The 20450-nt window shown below is 41.2% G+C and overlaps 2 protein-coding genes across 3 annotated transcripts in view; both read left to right on the top strand.

Moving 5' to 3' along the window:
• The first annotated feature begins 331 nt into the window (after positions 1-331).
• Positions 332-11566, top strand: STEAP2 (STEAP2 metalloreductase). Of its 2 annotated transcripts, none has more exons than XM_060248468.1 (6): positions 332-472; positions 5318-5361; positions 7425-7947; positions 8668-9195; positions 9482-9646; positions 11192-11566. In XM_060248468.1, exons 3-6 carry the CDS (start codon positions 7456-7458, stop codon positions 11474-11476), a joined length of 1470 nt encoding a protein of 489 aa, XP_060104451.1. In that variant the 5' UTR covers positions 332-472; positions 5318-5361; positions 7425-7455; the 3' UTR covers positions 11477-11566. The 2 variants fall into 2 exon arrangements, with proteins under 2 accessions (XP_060104451.1, XP_060104452.1); XM_060248469.1 differs by having other exon boundaries at positions 335-472; positions 5325-5361.
• A 6107-nt stretch (positions 11567-17673) lies between these two features.
• Positions 17674-20450, top strand: part of CFAP69 (cilia and flagella associated protein 69) — a 53285-nt gene continuing 50508 nt past the window's right edge. The window contains exon 1 of the mRNA XM_060248470.1: positions 17674-17890. Within this exon, the coding sequence (XP_060104453.1) occupies positions 17753-17890 (138 nt within the window). The 5' untranslated portion in view covers positions 17674-17752. The remainder of the gene's footprint in view (positions 17891-20450) is intronic.

Here is a 20450-nt window from a genome sequence, read left to right on the forward strand (position 1 = left end):
TTGCTCTGCTGTGGGAGAGGAACCTGGAGGAAAAGCCACGAGACCGAAAAGCAGGACGCAACGATCTCATGTAAATGCATGTCAGAAATGAATTACCAAGGAAAGCTTTACAACCTCTTCAGGATCATCGACGAATCCACCCAACCCCTGCCTTGGACGACGGGGGCGGGCGGGAGCCGGAGGCCTCCTCTCCTTAGCGGCGCGCACACGGGCGGCGTGGAAACGGACGCCTCCGTCACTCAGCCGCCGCCGCCAATTCCCCCGCCTTTCAGTGGCTGTCTTGCTTGAAGAAGAGACACTGCCCGGGCGGCCTGCACTCACCGCTGGTTTGTAACAGGCGCCGCGCTCACTCTCGGAAGGCCGGCCCAGAGTGCGGCGGGGGAGGACCGACAGAGAAGCGCCTCCTTCCCTCCCTGAGGGCTGCAGGCTGGAGCGCGGGAAGCCGGAAAGCAGAGGGGCGAGCGGCGCAGAGGTGAGCGGGAGAGGTAGGCGAACTTAAGGCGTTCTTACAACGCCCGGGGGGGTGGGGGGTACAGCTTGGCCCGCTGTGCTTGTTTTTCCACGGCGCCTCTCTGTGAAAAGCAAGACAGAAGGTAGGGAAGCCCCGGCTGGGGAACGCAGGTATGAGGCAGAGGTTTGCATTGGCCCCAGTGGGGCCTGACACCCAGTCTGGCTTCCAGCCAGAAGCTGTCACTGGAGAACAGACTACGCAGCGTCTTCCTCGCTGCTCTGCTCTAAAGAGGGAGGCCAGCAGGGGCTGCAGCCTTGGCGCTGTTCGGGATTCTTCGTCTGCCAGGCAGTTCAAGGGCAGCGCTGTAGACTGGAACTGAGGGACGCGAGGGGTTTTGGTGCGGGCAGCATAAGAAGGCAAGTTGCTCAGGGTCGAACGCGCTTACCAGGTTTCGGTTTGCTTTTCAAGGCGTGCTTGATAGCAGGCTTAAGCCTAAGAGTCAAGCCGTTATGCCGCAGAGGTTGATGAGTACATCTGCATGTTCGACCGCGGTAGAAGGGCTTCAAGAGAAAGGCATAAAGTCAGTAGGATGTTGCCTGCCAAGGGTCATGTTAACTAATACGATTGGAAGATGCCCTGGTCAGATCTTTGGTTCCTGGTCAGATGCAAGCACCATAGAAGGCTGTTCCCAACACCCGGCAAAGCTGGATGCTGCAAAGACCTCTTCCCTTTTAGTCCTGAGCAGGTCTCAGTAAGTACTGCTAGAAGAGATACTCTTCTCCCCACTCTCCACCTCCATTCCAGATGGATACTCTGGTAGGCTTCTGTGTAGGCCCTGGTAGAAATGATTACTTGTTGCAGACAGGTTTAAATCCCTAGTGCCTACTCGTGCTTGATGTTTCCAGGTGCAGATCTCTCTTTTGGATAGCTGCATTTGCTTTTTGCTGCTAGAAATTACGGTATGTTTGCATAATGACAACTGTTGAACTTGCCCCAGCCATATTGTTTTAGCCTGTAATGATGATGAAATTCCCATGAGATAATTTGGTCCAGAGTAGTATGGTAATCTGTAACTAGTCTATGTATCCGTACTTCCAAAATAAGAATTTTACCACACATGTGATCACATGTAGTAAACTGGTCATCTATATATGCCCTAATTCATTAGCTTCTTCTGCAACAGAAAGTAGTTCTCTACTCTTTGGGTTACCATAAAATAGAGTTCTCAGAAAGGAGCAATCATGAGAACATGAACACATATGAAACTGTTTTATACTGCATCAAACCATTGGCCTACCAAAGTCAGTATCGTCTTCTCTGACTAGCATTGGGTCTCTGGCTGAGGTCTTTCATATCACCTGTCACCTGACCTTTAAAGTGGTGATTCCAAAGGTTGGATCTGGGACCTTCTGTTTACAAAGCAGATGTTGTATCACTGAGCCACAGCCCTTCCCCAAGGTATGTAGCAGCTTGGATGTGTTCTTAGTAGTAAGTCCTGCTGAACTCAGTAGGCCTCAGTTGACCTGGATGGCTTCTAGATGAGATGTTTGTTAAGAATTTAGAGTTGAAAATAATACTTTACTAGAAGTTCCAGCATTGTTAATATGATGTACATTTAATCATTGCACTTAGCAACAAATACAGAAAGACTTTTTTAAAAACTTCCTTTTCCCCTCTTCATAATATCTTTGCTGTTCTTTTTTCCACTCATATCTTCTCCACCCCACCTTCTCATTACCACCTCTGTTTTCTTATCTTTCCATATAAAATTACATGAGGAAAATCAGGGCACTGCTGGCTTTTTAAAAAATCTGGTACCTGACAGATGATGAAGGGATCTGGGGAACTGGAAATTCATCCAATTTTGTAATATTTTGATTGGTCCAAATACAAAAAGTATTGCATGCCTTATTTTATATTTTTCTGTGAACCAATGCAGTTACCTTACAAGCTTTGTTCTTGGTAATGTAAAATAAGTTGGTTGGTAATATATATAACAGCCCATCAACTAGAGGAGGTGTAAATAGCAGGTAGAGATGTAACAAAAGGGCACTGTGAGAGAAATCACTATCTCTCTCTTACATGGGTAGAGCTTTGCAGATGGAAGAACGGAGTGATTTCAGTTCCTTCCGTCTTCTCAGTGCATCCTTCTGACCTCTGTGACTTATTTTCATGTGGGCACTACAACCATGGGGAATAATGTTTCCCAGGTTTGAACCTCACAGGGTCCTTGTGCCCATAGAATTTAAAGCAAATGGAAGGCTATAATTGTTCTCTCTCAGTTCCACCTGGTGACTTATGCATTCTCTTGTTTGCATTACTTCAGTGGACATAGGAAGGGTATACATGGCTTAGGGTGCACTGTTAGTGAAATAAGAAGGACTGACCTAGGATCATAAATAAATCTGGAGTTTTGTTGTTGTTAATGCTGTAGATCACTGCATGTGTCATTCTATTTGGTGAAATTGTCTGGCATCAGAACGCTTGGAAAGTGACACCTTTTAGGCTGAAATAAGTAACATAAGTAAGACAGTAATACTCCACAGGTGCCAGGTTTACCTGGGAGTAATCTCCATTTGTAGGGTTTACTTCCTAAGCATGGGAGGAATTGGGCAACAACTTTCTTAATCTGTAGATTATTCAGAAACTCTGTTCCATCCAGCTGACAAATGCAGAAGGCAAAGTTCAAGGGGGCAGTACAGCTTGGTGTGTCTGTTTTGTATGTTATTATTGGCTGCTGTGACCAGCAGGAACATTTTATCCAAGAACATTACTTAAGGATATGTATCAGTCTGTGCCCCCAATGTTCTGTTTCATTCTGGAATTGTCAGAGGAGATGTTGGTGGAGTTTCTGAAGCCCAGAACACCAACATCACATCTGTTGCTAAACTCATTTTGTCACATATTGCTTAACTTTACATGGCAGCATTGTTCACTTTGGGGGGATTATCAGATGTTTAAAATAAAGAGACACATATTGGTCTCTCAGATTATCTTTTTAGTAACAGTTATTCTCATTTAAATGTCTGAAACTGACCTTGTCACTGGCATCAAATAAATGTTTAGTGGAATTTAAATGAATAGATAACATCTCTGTTACTCCAATATTGCCCACGTTACTTTTAATTCAGGCCCCCTTCTAAACCTGTACTTCTGGGAGGCTTCTCTTTGAAAGCCTGAACTGTCTGATGAATGCATGGAGTTTCTCCCTTACCATGGTGTGCATCTGCTCTTTCATATGTAGATCCAGGCAAATGATTTCTTAAATACAGGGCTTTTTTGTAGCTGGAACTCCTTTGCATATAAGGCCACATGCCCCTGATGTAGCCAACCCTCCAAGAGCTTACAGGGCTCTTCTTACAGGGCCTACTGTAAGCTCCAGGAGCATTGGCTACATCTGGGGTGTGTGGCCTAATATGCAAAGAAGTTCCTGCTACAAAAAAAGCCCTGCTTAAATATTTCTTTCCTTTTGTTCTACTTCAGAGTCCCCAATGTATGCCTGCCAACACCATTTCTGGAGCCCACTAAGTTTTTAGAAAGTGGGTGAGACCAGGTGGGGACTGGCAGATTTTTAAAAACAGTACTTTGACAACAGCTGTCACCTCAGCACAAGAATCTTTACTGCCACAGGAGGTGGTGGCGGCCTGCCTGCCTCCTCATGACACTAGAGTTACTTTGTGGTGTCCCTTCGTAATACTGACTAGTGCTGACCCTGCTTAGCTTACCCTGCTGAGCAGACAGGTTAAAACGGATAAAAGGAAGTACTTCTTCACCCAAAGGGTGATTAACATGTGACATTCACTGCCACAGGAGGTGGTGGCGGCCACAAACATAGCCACCTTCAAGAGGGGTTTAGATAAAAATATGGAGCAGAGGTCTATCAGTGGCTATTAGCCACAGTGTGTGTGTGTGTATAATTTTTTCCCCCCAAGGACTTCAGGACAACATACAGGATGCTTTTTTTCCATTTTAGCCTCACAACAACCCTATGAAGTAGGTTAGGCAGAGAGAACATGGCTGGCCCAAGGTCCTCTGGACTGTGGAGTCAAATTGTCATCTCCTCAGTGCTACTTTCATCCATCGACTACAGCATACTGGCCTGTAGCTTTTTTCTACACTGTTGTAAGCTGCAGATGGTGTAATTTTTGGAGGCATGCGATTTAAAAAAAAAAAAAACTGCCCACAAGGATTATATAGAGCAGCCAGCTGACTCACCACCCTGAAACAATTTCAGGATGCCTCAGGCTGGTTGTTTTGTGACTCAAACTCAAGACTGGATATTGAACAGCAGGATGTGATTGCTTAATAATAATAAATGTATACCATCAAGTTGCAACTGACTTATGGTGACCCCAGGACCATGACGTTTTCAGGACAAGAGACAAACAGATGGTTTGCCATTGCCTTCCTCTGCATAGTGACCCCAGTCTTCCTTGCAGTCTCCCATCCAAGTACTAACCATGGTCAACCCTGCTTAGCTTCAGGGCTATTCTGGCTGGTTAGCTTACTGGGGCACTTTAGGGATACCATTCCCCAGGTGAGGGTGGGGGACCCCTCCTTTGGCAGGCTCCTGGAATGCCCCCAAATCCCCCTGCCGGCACAACGAGGCCAATTTTACAATAGAGTTTTGCTCTTAAAACAGAATGTCCCCCCCACCCCCCGCAACATTGCCAACACACTGATGTCACTTCAGGATGATATCAGCACATCATGCGGCATCCTCACCTGCTCCTGGAATGCCCCCAAATCCCCCTGCCGGCACAACGAAGGGACTTGGCAACCCAAGGTTGCTTAGCTTATTGTAAATACACTTTGCACATGTTTAGTAGCACTTTTACTATTGTTGTTGTTTTTATTGTATTATAGGGTTGAGCTTGGGCCTCAAAGCCAAGTTTCAGTCAAGATTCCTGGTGAGTACCAGCTTATATAAATCCTTTCCCATATACTTCAAGCTGACACATCCTTTTCCTTGCTTGGAATTAAATCTTTGTGGACTTGGAGATGATGTGAGCAGGGAACAGTGGAACTGGGAGAAAACTAGCCACAGGCTAGACAGAAGTCAAGAAAAGTGCCTTACTATTCATGGCCGGAAGTTTTTAAAGTAGACAGCTGAGCTTTGGAAAGCACAAGAGTTTATCAATGACATAACGGATTCCTGGATCCTGTGCCTGGAGCAGGAAGACAGGAACTGGTGCTTCCTTTCCTGGCACTGCTGCCATTTTGCTCCACTATTCCTTAAAGTAAACAGAGGTCTCTGAAAAGGTAGAGGAAGCGGTCTGAAGTATGAGTAAGAGCATTACTATGTTGGCAGATTCCATTCCTGGTTGCCACTTTGCTTCCCTGTTTTGGTTGATACAAGCATAGAGACTTTGGCAATCTTCCTTTTTTGTTAGTTTATTGAATTCAGAATAGGGCATGAAGGGGATGTGGCCAATAAAGAACTGACTACCATGACATTATGGCAGCATTACAGACATGATGTAATACCACAAAGGGTAAAGATTATTACTTCAGTATTAAAAAGGAAATGCAGCAATTCTTTGTAGTGCTGTGAACACCTTCAAAACTGAGAGACTTTTTTCAGACCTATGACATGAAACTGAAGATCTACCTTTAACCACAAGCTGCTGAAAATATTGGTCTGATTTCTGAGCAACATACTTAGAACCCAGTGTAATGGAAATTAAAAGGAATTCCCTTTAAGTCATATGCTTATGTACATGTTCAAAGAGCAATGAAGTGAATGGTCTTGTTCTGGGGCGCTGTTATTACTTTTCATAAAACAGCTGTGGTTCCATACAGCTGGGGTATTTCACAATTTACTTTTAAATACCAAAAATAGCATGCTGTATTTCACATTTTCTCGTCATTTGCTTGAATGAGTTACACTTCCAGACAGAAAACTCATTTCAGCAGTTAACTTTGCAAAAAGTGTTGCTTTATCAACATTGTTATTTACATTTTAAAATGAATAACATCTTCCTGTTCCTGGTTACCAAAGCATCAAAACTAGTAATCTTTTTTGCAAAATTATATGAAAAACTCTAGAAAGCTTCTCAGCATTTGGTTAAGTGGCTCTGTCACTAGTAATTGGCTGACCCCGAGGTTATGATGAAAGCTATGCATTGTGGGGGGAGGGGGGCACATTGGGTACATGTGAGCAGCAAGCACAAAAAAGATTAGAAATACAAATGATGCCATCTTTCAGCATATACAGTATATTTATGCCCTGACCCTGATACTCCATAGATACGTGTTGGACTTTGTTATCATTAGTAATATTCTCCTCGGTGTCAGGAAATTTTCTGTGTCTGGTTTTCCCTTGGACTACACAAATGTAAACTTTTGTTTGCAAATGTATTTACATGGGACTCATTTCTGTTATAAGCAAAGGGACTTTTGAGTACAGTTATTAGAACTAAAGTGTCAGACTGCAATCCTAAGTGAATGTAACCAGTAGGTAAGTCCTGCTGAGCTGTAACTGTTTTCAATTGTTAGGTCTTTGACCTCTGCAATATTTGTGTTAGATAGTGGTGTTCTTGTTTTACAGGAAAGGGAATGATGCTGAGAGAGTGTGATCAAATTCTTCCCTAATTTTCAAAGCTTTGTAAAGGTGCGTGAGAGTTTGGAAGATGTATACAGACAAAGCGCAGCCTTCCAATTACATTTGTGCACATGCTCAATTTCTTAGAAGAGCAGTCTTTCACTTAGGCTTTTTGTGTATTTTTATCCTAGTGTCTTTGAAAATGTTTCTCTCAGTTGTTTGTTTTTTATTTTTTTGACATCCAGTAGTGTTTCTCCATGTAAATATGTAATTATTTAAAAATATTTCATGTTTCAGCTTGTGTTACAACAGAAGTGCCTGTTTTGTTGAAAAGTATGTATGTGTATACATGTATATAAATGCAGAATGTGTTAATGGCTAATTATGAACAGTTTGTGAGTGTGTTTTTTTCTCTCTGTCTCTTTTTAGGTAACATCCTGCAATCTCAGTCTGTTGGGAGATGGAATCAATTACTATGTTAGGAAGTCCTAAAAACTTAAATGAAACTTACTTGCCAAATGGTGTAAATGGTATCCAGGACAACAGTAAGATCACAATTGGCATAATTGGAACTGGGGACTTTGCTAAATCCCTGACAATCAGGCTAATCAGGTGTGGGTACCACGTGGTTGTAGGAAGCAGAAACCCCAAGTTTGCTGCTGAGTTCTTCCCACATGTTGTTGATGTTACTCATCATGAAGACGCTGTAGCAAAAGCAAATTTAATCTTTGTTGCCATACACAGAGAACACTACAGCTCTTTGTGGGACCTCAAACATCTGCTGGTTGGTAAAATTCTTATAGATGTTAGCAACAACATGAGAGTCAACCAGTATCCAGAATCAAACGCTGAATATCTGCAGTCCCTTTTCCCAGATTCCATTGTTGTCAAAGGATTCAATGTTATTTCAGCCTGGACACTGCAGTTAGGACCAAAAGATGCCAGCAGACAGGTATGTTATGTATGTGGGCATTTAAACAAATAGCAATAGTGTAATATAACTGCATCACTGATCCCAGCATCCTTAACTTGACCTGTGATGGCTGCACTCTTCAAAAACTTAATTCTGTGAAGCAGTTTTCACAGTGTAGGCAGCAGCTGGAGCTCTCAGCACTGGCTGAAGAATACAGGCCATTCTGTTGCTCTGCCACTGAAAACAGATATCACCGTCTGTTACTTCAGTAAGCAATCACCAGCCCTCCTGAGTTGGCATTAAAGAAATGCATCACACAAGGCTGCCAAAAGTAATTCTACATTGCAGCACTGACTACAGACTAATGTGAGAGGTTTTTCGTAATATTTAGAGGCAAGCAGTGCAGACTGGTTGGGGCTGTCCTATCTTGCCCAGCGTAGTGTTTTAGGTGCAATCTAAAGGCCTGGGTATGATCAGGCTGCCGCTTTCCCAACATTGTTCTTTACCATTCATATGTTACAAGAACAGAGCTTCCTTATATTATTCCCCAACAATGTGATTAAAGCAGCTTTATGTTTTCAGTTATGTCACTAGAGGCTTGTAAGGTCAAAAACAAGATCTTTTACTTTTTAACTGACTAGACTCGTGGCCTGTAGGTTTTGATCCATGTAGTAATAATGCAGACCACCCAATCCATGAAATTGTTGGTTTTATGCTATGTTATTTAGATTGCTGCATGTAATGAACTTGATTTTCCAGGTCTACATATGTAGTAACAGCATTCAGGCTCGTCATCAAGTTATTGAACTGGCTCGTCAGCTCAACTTTATCCCCTTTGATTCGGGGGCTCTGTCGTCTGCAAAGGAGATTGAAAATTTACCCCTACGCCTCTTCACACTGTGGAAAGGACCAGTAGTCGTGGCCATTAGCCTGGCTACTTTCTTCTTCATCTATTCTTTCATTAGAGATGTCATACATCCGTATGTGAGGAGACAGCAGAGTGATTTCTACAAGATTCCCATTGAGATTGTGAATAAGACACTGCCAGTTGTTGCTATCACTTTACTATCTCTGGTGTATTTAGCAGGTCTCCTAGCAGCTGCTTATCAGCTATATTATGGCACCAAATATAAACGATTTCCACCTTGGTTAGACAGCTGGTTGCAGTGCAGAAAACAGCTTGGGCTGCTTAGTTTTTTCTTTGCAACGGTGCATGTTGCTTACAGCCTCTGTTTGCCCATGCGGAGGTCAGAACGCTACTTGTTCCTCAATATGGCATATCAGCAGGTAAGGAAAATAACTTTTTAAATCCTGTTTTACTCAACTGTATCAGTGTCCTGAAAACTATGTATGTACCATATATTGTATATGTGCTGGACCACACATTAAATTAATTCAGAGCACCAGAGTCATACCACCACCACCACCCTATTGCTGGAAGTCCTATTTGGGTGCCTCCCATATTTTTGAATTTTTGTCAGGCACACTTTTCCAGCCTGCCAAATTATTTATTAATTTTGTTTTAAGTGTGCTTAATGATCTTGGAATTCATGGATCTTTTTTTCCCTATCAGGTCCATGCAAATGTTGAAACATCATGGAATGAGGAAGAAGTGTGGCGCATTGAAATGTATGTCTCCTTTGGAATAATGAGCCTTGGTCTGCTTTCTTTGTTGGCTGTAACTTCAATTCCTTCAGTAAATCAGTCTTTAAATTGGAGGGAATTCAGTTTTATACAGGTATGTATTTTGTATCATGTAAATTAATCTACCATAAGGTGTTTTCAGTAGGGTGATGTTAACATTATGTATTAATTTGAGCCTTCTGCACTTTCCTGTGACACCATGCACAAGGTGGCTTTCCACTTTCCTATAAAGTGTTAAACCCTTACAAATATGTCTGTATATGCATGGAATGTTCTCAACATAGGTATCCAGATCTCCACGTCTTAGCATACATATGCATGATAAATGTGTGGTCACACATTTTGTCCTGCATGATACTATTATCTATGAAGGACATTAGTCATGTCAGAAGCAGCCCTGAGAAAAGAAACTTGGAAACATTACAACAGGATCGCCTTGTACAAAACAGCATATTCCTATGAAAATATTTTCACATAGTCTTGTGATAGTGGCAGGATTGCATTATTCAGGTCTGTTGCACATTTTGTGTTTACATAGTCCCCTACTCATCCTTGACATTATTGTTTTTCGCCTCCTAAGTATTTCCATGGCTCCAGCCATGGGATCCTGGAATATTTATTTCTGTTTTGCTGTGTTTAGGATTGGGCAGCAATGCAGTATACCCTTTAATATTTCATTGCCAACTTGCTGTATGGGAGATTGACTTGAATAGAGCCTTAGTCTTAAAAGGCACTTCCTTGAATAGAGCCTTAGTCTTAAAAGGTATTTCCTTGATAGAACGTAAGAGTTGCCTTGCAGGATCAGACCAGTGATCCTTCTTGTCCAACATCCTTTTTCACACAGTGGCCAACCAGTTGCCCTGGAGGGCTAACAAACAAGGCACAGAGGCTAAGGCCTTCTCCGGATGTTGCTTCCTAGTATTGGCATTTTGGAGGTTACTTCCTCTGGATACAGAGGTTCTGTTTAGTCATCATGGCTAGCAACTATTTATGAACTTGTCATCCATTAATCTGTCTAATCACCTCTAAAAATCTTATGTGCTCATAGTCAATGCTACAACCACTGGCAGTGAATTCCACAATCTAATTACTCACTTAGAGAAGAGGTACTTTCTGTTGTCCTTTCTGAAGCTATTGCACATCAACTTCATCAGGTGCTCAGAGAGAAAGAGTTCTGCCTGTCCATTTTCTCTATTCTATTATGTAAATATATTATATTTCCAATAATTTATTTCCTATTACAGGTATAAATGTCTGTAAATAGATATTCTGCAATGTTATATAGGGAGTCAAAGGGCCAATGCTAGTTTAGAATGTAACGCATAGTTCCACTGCAGTTCTCAGATATGATAGATGTATGCAGCTCCATAGAGGCAGCTGAGCTTCAGAAATCCACAGTGTGCCTGGAAACTGAGATATTGTATGAAAAATATTCGTCAGTATCTTTGTTATGGAATCAAGTAAACATTGGCCCTATTTTCTGCCATCAGGCAGATAAAACTATTTAAAGTTCTAGCAAAAATGGATTATAAAGTTGTTAAACTAGAGAGATTTTAAAATTTTATTAACTTTTTCTTATAATAAGGTTTTTGGAGTTTTAATTTGTATTTGTTTCCCTTATTTCTGCTCACCACCAAAGTCTACGCTGGGATACGTTGCTCTGCTCATAAGTACCTTCCACGTGTTAATTTATGGATGGAAACGAGCCTTTGAAGAAGAATACTACAGATTTTACACACCACCAAACTTTGTTCTTGCATTGGTCTTACCGTGCATAGTAATTTTGGGTAAGATAATTTTGCTTTTGCCTTGTATAAGCAGGAAACTGAAACGGATAAGAAGAGGATGGGAGAAAAGACAGTTTATGGATGATGGAAGTGGAACTGTTCCATATCCCTCACCGGAAAGGATTTCAGTCATGTGATTGTACAGTAGCACTGTTACCCCTGTCAGCATTGTCTCTTTAAAAGAAGTTTACCTCATGAGTTCACATAAACTTTCTGTAAACTGGAAACCTGGTCTTTGGCTGTATGGAAGGATGTATAGTAAAAGCAATCAGCCAGAAAATGAATGATTTGGGGTGAAAACAAATGTAACCTTCTGGGATACTGATGTGCATTGCCATCTACATCTTAATGCAGACAGAAATGCACACGCATGTAGTCTTAACAAGTGCCACTGCAAGTGGTTTCCTTGGGACCAGTTGTCATGTCCAGTGCCTGGCTACAAGCACCTCTCTTTCTCTACATTGAGGCCATATGAACACTGGGTTTTCATAGCTTAGTGAAATAAGAAAACCATAGGTTTTTGCATGGCATGTATTGGGGTTACACTCGCTGCTTGTAATTTCTCTCTAAATCATTTAATATCTTTTGTATGCTTTACATTGTAAAAACAAAAACAGGGAAACAAACATTTTTTGCAATCAGCTTCTGTGATGGAAGAGTTAATGTGAAACAAATCTTTTGTACTTCTAACACTTAATTATAATTTTTCTTGTTTTGTGTGTGTGCCAGTGTCTAGAAGTCATGGTGACCTTTGGCAACTCCTACTGGGGCATGGAGGATGTTCAGAGAAGTGGCTTGATAGGCTGCCTCTGCATCCTGGTATTCTCTGGAGGCCTCCCTTCCAAATATTTGCCAGGGTCCACCCTGCTTAGCTTCTGACATCTGATGAGATCAGGCTTGCCTACAGTATCCAGGTCAGGGCATTTCATGATAAATTGATGATCCCTTACATCACTCTGATGCTTTAGTTCCAGGTCCCTAAACATTGAGATGATGCTGAAAATTTTCACTATTCCTGTATTCCTCCTGGATTATTCTTCTAGATATGTATGTTTGTGCTACTCCTGTTTAAAGTCAGAGTGGTCAAATAAATTTAAGGACAAAATAAGAAATATTTCTCACAATAACTTTTGCATATGAGGAATGTGAAGCAGCTTCAGTGTCAGCTAGATTCAGATAAACAAAATTAATTTATGCTGACATTTCCAACAGCTGTAAGCACCAGGGGGTAATAACAATAGATTATTAACAGCTGTGGGCTCTATATTCATCAGTAAGGGTTACACTACTACTGTTAAGGCAGTAATTATTCAGTGCACAAAAAGGAATTTTCATTACCAAAGGCACTACTTCTATTTCACCTGAGATAAATGCTTAACCTGGGTTAGTTGCAATAATTAATATTGCAAGTTGATTTTTTTAATGTTATGTCTTGTAGAACTAAAAAAAATATTCTTGTTTAAATAAGAATAAATTTATAATATATCATGCCATTCTCCGACACTGGGGACTCAAAAGCAGCTTACAAAATGAAATAAACATAAAAGAATGATTACAACTTTTAGCAGGCTTCCAGCACAAACTTCAAGCAGGTGATTATCCACAAGGATGTCCCAAGATAGCTATGGTTCCACGGGCACAGGGCTGGATGCTTTGAGCCCCAGGTTAGAAAACAAGGGGAAAGAGCTTCTGTCCAAACCCAGGTTTTAAATTTCCTGCAGAAAGACAGAGTTAAGAGTTCTGTTGTGTTTTAATATATTCATAATTTTATGAAAACACTGCAATAAGCAAGTCACAGAGAAAGTGACCCTAAAACCCATTTTTTGCTGTTTATGTGTGATGGAAGGTTGTGCATAGTAGAAAGCACTGAAACATGCAATCTGAATTGTACTTCAATACATTCTGTAAGGCTACAATGTGCAACATACAATCACATTTGGCTGTTATAGTTAGCATATAGCAAAGAGTGTCTTTGCAAAGAGATCTTAGTTGCTTCTGTGCATAAATATTTAACTTAAAAATTAGAGCCCCTTGCTTAGCATTTGAAAAAAGACTAATCAGCTGCACAGAGATGAGAGCTGTGTTATTTATTATATGAAATAAATGGAAACTTTGAGCCATTACTGTCTTCATCCTAAAAGCACCCACAACATCAACCTGATTTAGGGTGTATTCACAAAAGTGCCTTCCCCTACTGCTGTTCCAGCACAGGCAACCAAGCCCAGCAAATCCCCAGCATACCTAAAAACTGGATACCGTTAATGAATTTGTGTTGAACACTTTGGCTAGTGCTGAAGGTCATGTAAGCACAGTGGAGCACTTTCATGGACTGTGCCATTACTTGTAGTAACACCAGTGAGTCTGTAATCCTGTTCACATGTAGTAAGGAGTAAATCCCATTGAAATCAGTGGGAATTTTATGTGCTTGGGATAGTCTAGATAGATTACCACAACCCAGTGGCTCTACTTATATATCCAAAGTGGAGCCTTCCTATTGTATGGGAGGGAAGCTCAGTGTGCACACTAGGAAATCTGTGCCATTCTGTGAAATTCTTTGTACATGCTGATGCCCAAGTATGTGAAGCTATTTTCCTTTCATACAAAAAAGCCATCACAAGGCCAGAGAGCTCTGGAGCAGAGCTGGTGTGTCTTAACATCCAGGTAGAAGTTCTTTAAAAAATTATATTAAATCTGGACCACAAAAATGTCTTAAGAAAAACGCTATTTTGAATTATTTTTCAAACAGTTTTTATAAAAATGTAGAGATATTCTTTTATTTAAAACAGTTCAAAATAGTTATATTAATAAAACTATATTTTTGGGGGGAAAGTGAAATATTTAAACTACAAATAAAGTCTTATTAATTATTTTGGTTAGCCATAGTGAAATTTAAACCTACTTTCATGCATGCAGGTCTTTTTGACGTATATATTCTAACAAACATAAAGTAAGTACCAGATTGCAATCTAGTTGAAATAACACTTGTGGGTAAGATTCTGTAGTCCGAAGTCACTATAGAACAGTATTATACTCACAGTCTGATCCTGGAATGTTATCAGCCTAGCCAGCTCATCAGCTCATACTGTTCCAATTAAACTATTTATGGAAGGGTTTATAGGATAATGCTTTTTACCTAATATCATCTGTATTTTGTTGATAGAAATTCTTATTTTGCTGCTTAAATGTACATACTATGGATGTACCCTGATTATATATGTATGTTTCAGTGCAGACTGTGACAATGTAATATGTTTTAGAAAGAAATGAAAGCCATATACATTATTTAAGAGCTTAAATATGAATTGCTGCTTTATATATTTTATACAGTTTCAATTATTTGACCAATTAATATCTTAGTTCTCACTACAGTGCACTAATAATGCTGTATAATGCTTAATATACTTCATGTGTGCTATTTAAAAGATTGTTTCTGTGCAGTTATAACACTAAATTACATTTTTACTCTATTGGACACTTTTTATTTTTAATGGATGTGATAGATTTTCTATACATGGGGGGAGGGGTGACAAATAGTGTCTATCTTATGTTTTATTTAATTTTTAATTTCACCACCGCTTGTAAAATGTAACTAAGTTCAGCTGAATGGTACTGGACTTTATCATAGGCAAATTGCTTTCAGATTCTACTGAAATTTAATGTAAGCTTGCTTGGTTGTAACAATGTGATCCAAATGACTGGTGCATCTTCTGTACATATACGGTAGTTATACTCAGACAGGCATCTGGTACTTGTAGAATATTGGTAACTATACAGAATTACCAATCCTGTGAGAGTTTGGTGTGCATCTTTAAAAGTAGCCCCAATAATGGAAATACATAGTAGCGTTGATCCAACCAGCTTTTTCATTCAGTCTTACTGCAGCCTGTGTAACATGGATTTTGCCCATGTAGGTCTTATTAACTTCAGCATAGTTTTTTTGTTTGCTTGGGGGGGGGGGACTGTCAGAGGGGAACCCTTCCATCCTTTTTCAAAACCCAGTAATTTTGATGGAATATGGAACAGGTTATAAATGCAAAGGGATTGTACAGTCACTAATCATCCTCCTGGCATCGTGAGGTAGAGTTTCTATTTAGATTTTTTTTTTTTTCATTTTACAGATGAGGACTAGAACCTGAGAGATCAGGATATGTCTAAATTTATCCAGGAAGTTCATGGCTTCAGTATTCAAATAGTTTTGTACAACTTGATCTTGAGTGTTGATGCAGTTAAGTCTTGAAGTAAACAGAATATACTAATAGAGTCACCAGTGCAAGTTGACAAAAATGTGAGATTGTTTGCTGACTGACAGATGTTTTGGACAAGGCTGCCATTCTGTATTTGGGCACTATAGCATTCAACTTAAATAAGGCATTTTAAAAAATTAATTACTGAAACAATGATTTTTATCAATTACAAACTGTGTATGTGTCTTTAGAGCAAGGCCCTGGCAAACTCTTCATGAATTTATGTGCAATATTTGCCTGTTTCTGTCTTTGTATTTTTTCTCAATTACTCTTGTCAACAGGTTCTCTCATATTTTTCCATAGTCCTTTACTGACACCAATTAAAATTTAAAATTATTTTTTTGGCCTTTGTTATATAATTCCATTTAAGAACTTGCATTTTCACTTTTGTATTTTACTTCTTGCTTTATTCAGTACATTTGAGCTTTCTTAATCTCTTGGACTCATATTTATATAAATGTCTCATTTTTACTTGCAGAAGAAATTCAATGAGAATATTATTGGTTACACAGCAGATGAAACTGCAGTCCTGAGTGTATATATATATAAACATGAACTGTTCTTAAAGACTGAAAACAATACAAAGCATTTTTTTAAATAATAACTTCAATCTTTAGTGCTTGCTCAGTGTCTGGTTGTGGGTGAGCTGACTGAAGCTAAGACAGTTATGATTGCAAAACATTATGACCTGAGTCACTCTGATCCTGAATGCATTAATTGCAAATGTGTGCCTTTGAAGTAGGATATAAATCAAATAGCTGGATGGTGATTGAGGAAATAAGACAAGTATGAAATAATGCGCTTATAGACTTCATGTGATACCTTTCAAACTGGAATAGCGAAAATATTTTATTAGACCATGCTCTTTGATTTACAAACACAGCTAACTCAAAACCTCCTCACAGCATTAATTAGGACAACTAAGAACGGAGCATCTTAACTGCCTAATAGGCACACTGAGATCTGCACCACTTCAAAATGTAAATAGAAGTATGTTAATATTTCTCTGCAAGACAGGATCCAAACAGATTGAGATATATACAGAATTTATACGTTGTAATTGCTTGCCAGGGCATTACAGGTAAAATTGGAGGACAAATTCTTTTAGATTCAGTTATATTGTTTCATATTCCTTTCATGATCCAAAGAGAACTACGTACACCTTCAGCCAAGTCTGCAGTTTCTGATTTTATTAGTCTTTCATTTGGATTTTTAAACCCAGACTGTGATCCAAACCAGGCCAGTGACTTTGGCATTAGATACCACTGGACCCCATCTTGCACTACTTTGAATTTAATGTTTGGGGGGGGGGGGTTGCTGTTTAATATAAATATTTGTTTTTGCCAGTCTTTGAGAATTTTCTCTTGTATATTGAAAAGTTATTTTTGGTTGTACATGTTATGGGAAGCATTTTGTGCCCACTTGCCCCGCAGCACACAACTTCCACAATCTCCAAACCAGCAAAGTTATCTTTGAAAGTAGGCTTCGGTTGGGCAGCAAGGCTCTTCACGTACACTTAAAGTTATAATTTCATTTCATCGCGTGTGCCTCGGTACGAGGCTCCCGGCCACTGAAAGCAGGATCTCGAGAACAAGGCCTGGAGCCTCCTTGCAGAAGCATCTGCGTGCATCAAACACCATGGCTCGACTGCAGCTGCTTACCGCAGTGCAAAGAACAGCTTAACGTTTGTTCTACTCATAAAACCGATATGGAGAGAGAGAAGCACTCAGGTTTCGGGGGGGGGGGGGGAAGCCCAACGCTTTCTGCCGTGCCCACGGCTGCAGTGCCCACCAGAATCTATCGTTTTCTTTTAGAGCCTGCCAAGGCACCGCATACGACGAGTCAGGCAGCGGGGAGGGGATTTTGATGGGAGAGAATGCGCGGGAAGTTGTGGGCTCCCGGAGGCCCGGGCACAGCTCCCGCTGGAGTGAGAAAGGAAAACAAACCGGTGCCTAAGGAGCGCCTTCCCCCTCCTTCAAGCTAATGATTCCGCTCCCCAACGGGGCCCTTCTTTCTCCCTCAGGGCGTCCATAGCTAGCCGGCTTCCTCCGCTCCCATGGCAACCGTGCCCGCCTTGTGTTGTCGGCTCTGCTGCGAGCTATGTGGAAGCGGCTCTCGCCGCGGCTGCCAGCAGAGACCTGAGCCACGAGGCCAGGGGCATTTGGAGGGATGGCTTCTCCGGCCCGGCCCGAGGTTTCGATGGCCAGCCTCCTGGCTCCCCCGGCCATCTCAAACCTGAGGAGCCCCTCGTGTTGCAGCCGGCGGGAGCGGCTTTCGGAGTCCGACTTCAGCGGCAGCCTCGAGCAGGTGAGGGAAAGGGCGGGGTCCTTCGCCCCGGGTGCCATCCTGGCCTCCCCGCGGCTTCTTAATTCTGCGCGCCACCCAGACGGCTTGCCTCTTGGCCTCCTTGGGGCTGCAGGAAGGAGACTCAGCATGGCTGCCTCTCTATGAAGAGACGCCCCCCCTTCCCTCTTAAACCGAAGACTCCGCTCCTTTCCTGGTCTTGCCTATCTGTTCAATAGGAAGTCCAGCTAGGAAAGCTTTTTTGATGCTTACAGCGGCTCCCTCTCCTACTGGCTCGCTGCTGAGAGACCCTTCTCGCTGCCGTCTCCAGCAAATGGTTGAGGGCGTTTTCTTTCTTTCTTTTTTTTTGGCATTGTTTGTTTGCAAACACAGCTTGGTGCAGTGGTTACAGTGTTAGACTCGCATCTGGAATACCCAGATTCAACTCTCTGTTGTGGTGTGAAGCTTGCCAGATGACTCTTAGTCACTCATTCTCACTCTAACCTACTTAACAGGGGTATTGTTGGGGGTCAAATGGAAGAGGGAAACTAAGGTTGCCAACCACCAGATGGGGCCTGAAGAGTTCTTGGAACAACAGCTGATCTCCGGCCTACAGAGATCTGTTCCCCTGGACAAAATGGCTGCTCTGTAGGTTGGACTGTATGATGTTACACCCTCCTGAGGCCCCTTCCCTCAGGCTCCACCCCACAATCTCCAGGAAATTCTCAATTCCGAGGTGGCAACCCTAAGACTGGCTTGAGCTCCTTAGATAAAGGGTGGGATAAAAAAAATTTATTTATTTAATTTATAGCCCACCCTTCTCCCCAGTGGGGACCCAAAGTGTTTACAACATTCTTCCCTTGTCCATTTTATCCTCACAATAACCCTGTAAGATACGTTAGACTGAGTGTGTGTGGCTGGTTCTACATCATTCAGCAAGCTTTCATGGTGGAGTAGGAAAATGTACTAAATATAGTTGAGTAACAGGAGCCATTGATTCCCAAAGGACAATAGATACCAAAACAAAATAAATTCCTTGTGCTTCAAATACTAGAATTTATAGGACAGAACTACACATTGTGTGGGTGTTAAGTGCCATCAAGTTGCTTTCAATTTATGGTGACCCTATGATTAATGACCTCAAAACAACCTGAGGGCCGTGGCTTCCTTTATTGAGTCAATCCATCTCAAGTTGGGTCTTTCTTTTTTACTGCTGCTTTGAACTTTTCCTAGCATTGTTGTCTTTTCCAGTGATTCTTGTCTTCTCATAATATGATCAAAGTAATATGTGGAAATATGCAATTAAAGTTTTTGTTGGCATGGCACTAAGTAACATCACCTGATAATAGCTCATTAAGCGTCTGTGAAAAGAACAGGATATTGCCAGCTGGGAACTCTAGTTACACTATTAAAATAGTGTTGATAAACTGATGTTTCTTGGTCAGAAATATACATTACATGTAGTTCACTTTGCTGTCAAACGTAAATGTTACGTGCCTTAGTTTTCTCAAAGGAAAATCGCAGATATACCCAAGACTTGAAGCTCAAGACTATATATTTTAAACTGGTCTTTTACTGTTTTAACTGTTGACTGTTTTTATGACGTAACCCACCCTGAGCCTGTTCTACGGGAAGGGCGGGCTAAAAATCAAATAAAGAAATAAACAAACAAAACTGCATTCTAATGCACCTAATATTATCTTAGAGTCATGGACCTAAATTTTTGTTATCTGAAAAATAGGAGTTAAACAAAAAACAAACGTTTTGTGGTAAATGACATAAAATACATTTTTTGGTCAGAAAAATGTCACACAGAGGGTCAGTAATAACATCTTCACAACTAAAAATAGTTCCTACTAGATTCTGTGTTTTTCCTTTTGGGAGTACTGGTCAGGGAATATACAGTTTTCAGTGAAACGTTTGGCATTTTCTTCTGAGGCTTTGGTACAGATTCTGCTTCATCTCCTTCTGATCTTTATTGTCTCCAGCAAGATAGGGCAGTAAGTCACATTGCCCCCGTCTATGGTCTCTGTGATAGGATGGTTTGAGAGAGAATGCAAAGATCGACCACAAAGGAAGTGCCAGGTCAAAAGGACAAGAGAAGTTATGTTTCTCTCCTGAAAATTAGGTATTCTAGTGAAGAAATGCATCTAGGATTTAAGAGCTGTATACGTCTATATCAGGGGTCCTCAAAGTTGTGCCTGTGGACACAATGGTGCCCACTGACACCTTTCTTGGCACTCACCAAGTGCTTTTAGAAGATGGGTAGGGCCAGCTGGGGCTCCTGCGTTATGGGGCTTCTGATTCACCTCTGAAGAGCTGATTGCTATATACATTAAAATAACATTGTTTCATTGGCAGCTGCCATCACAGTGTTTATTCTCTTATCCCTCTTCCCGGTGCATTTTAATTACCCCCTTTGCCACCTCCTGTAGCCCCAATCCAAACTGGACCACTGTAGCACTTCAGAATTGAGTTCCCATGGGAAACTGGCAGCTGCTGTCTCATTGCAAGTCCCCACTATGATCAAACAATACGTATAATGTCAAGTTTTGGCCTAAGCTGCTCGATGTTTTATGCTATT

Source organism: Heteronotia binoei, chromosome 10 (assembly GCF_032191835.1).
Source record: "Heteronotia binoei isolate CCM8104 ecotype False Entrance Well chromosome 10, APGP_CSIRO_Hbin_v1, whole genome shotgun sequence".
Lineage (NCBI taxonomy): Eukaryota > Metazoa > Chordata > Lepidosauria > Squamata > Gekkonidae > Heteronotia > Heteronotia binoei.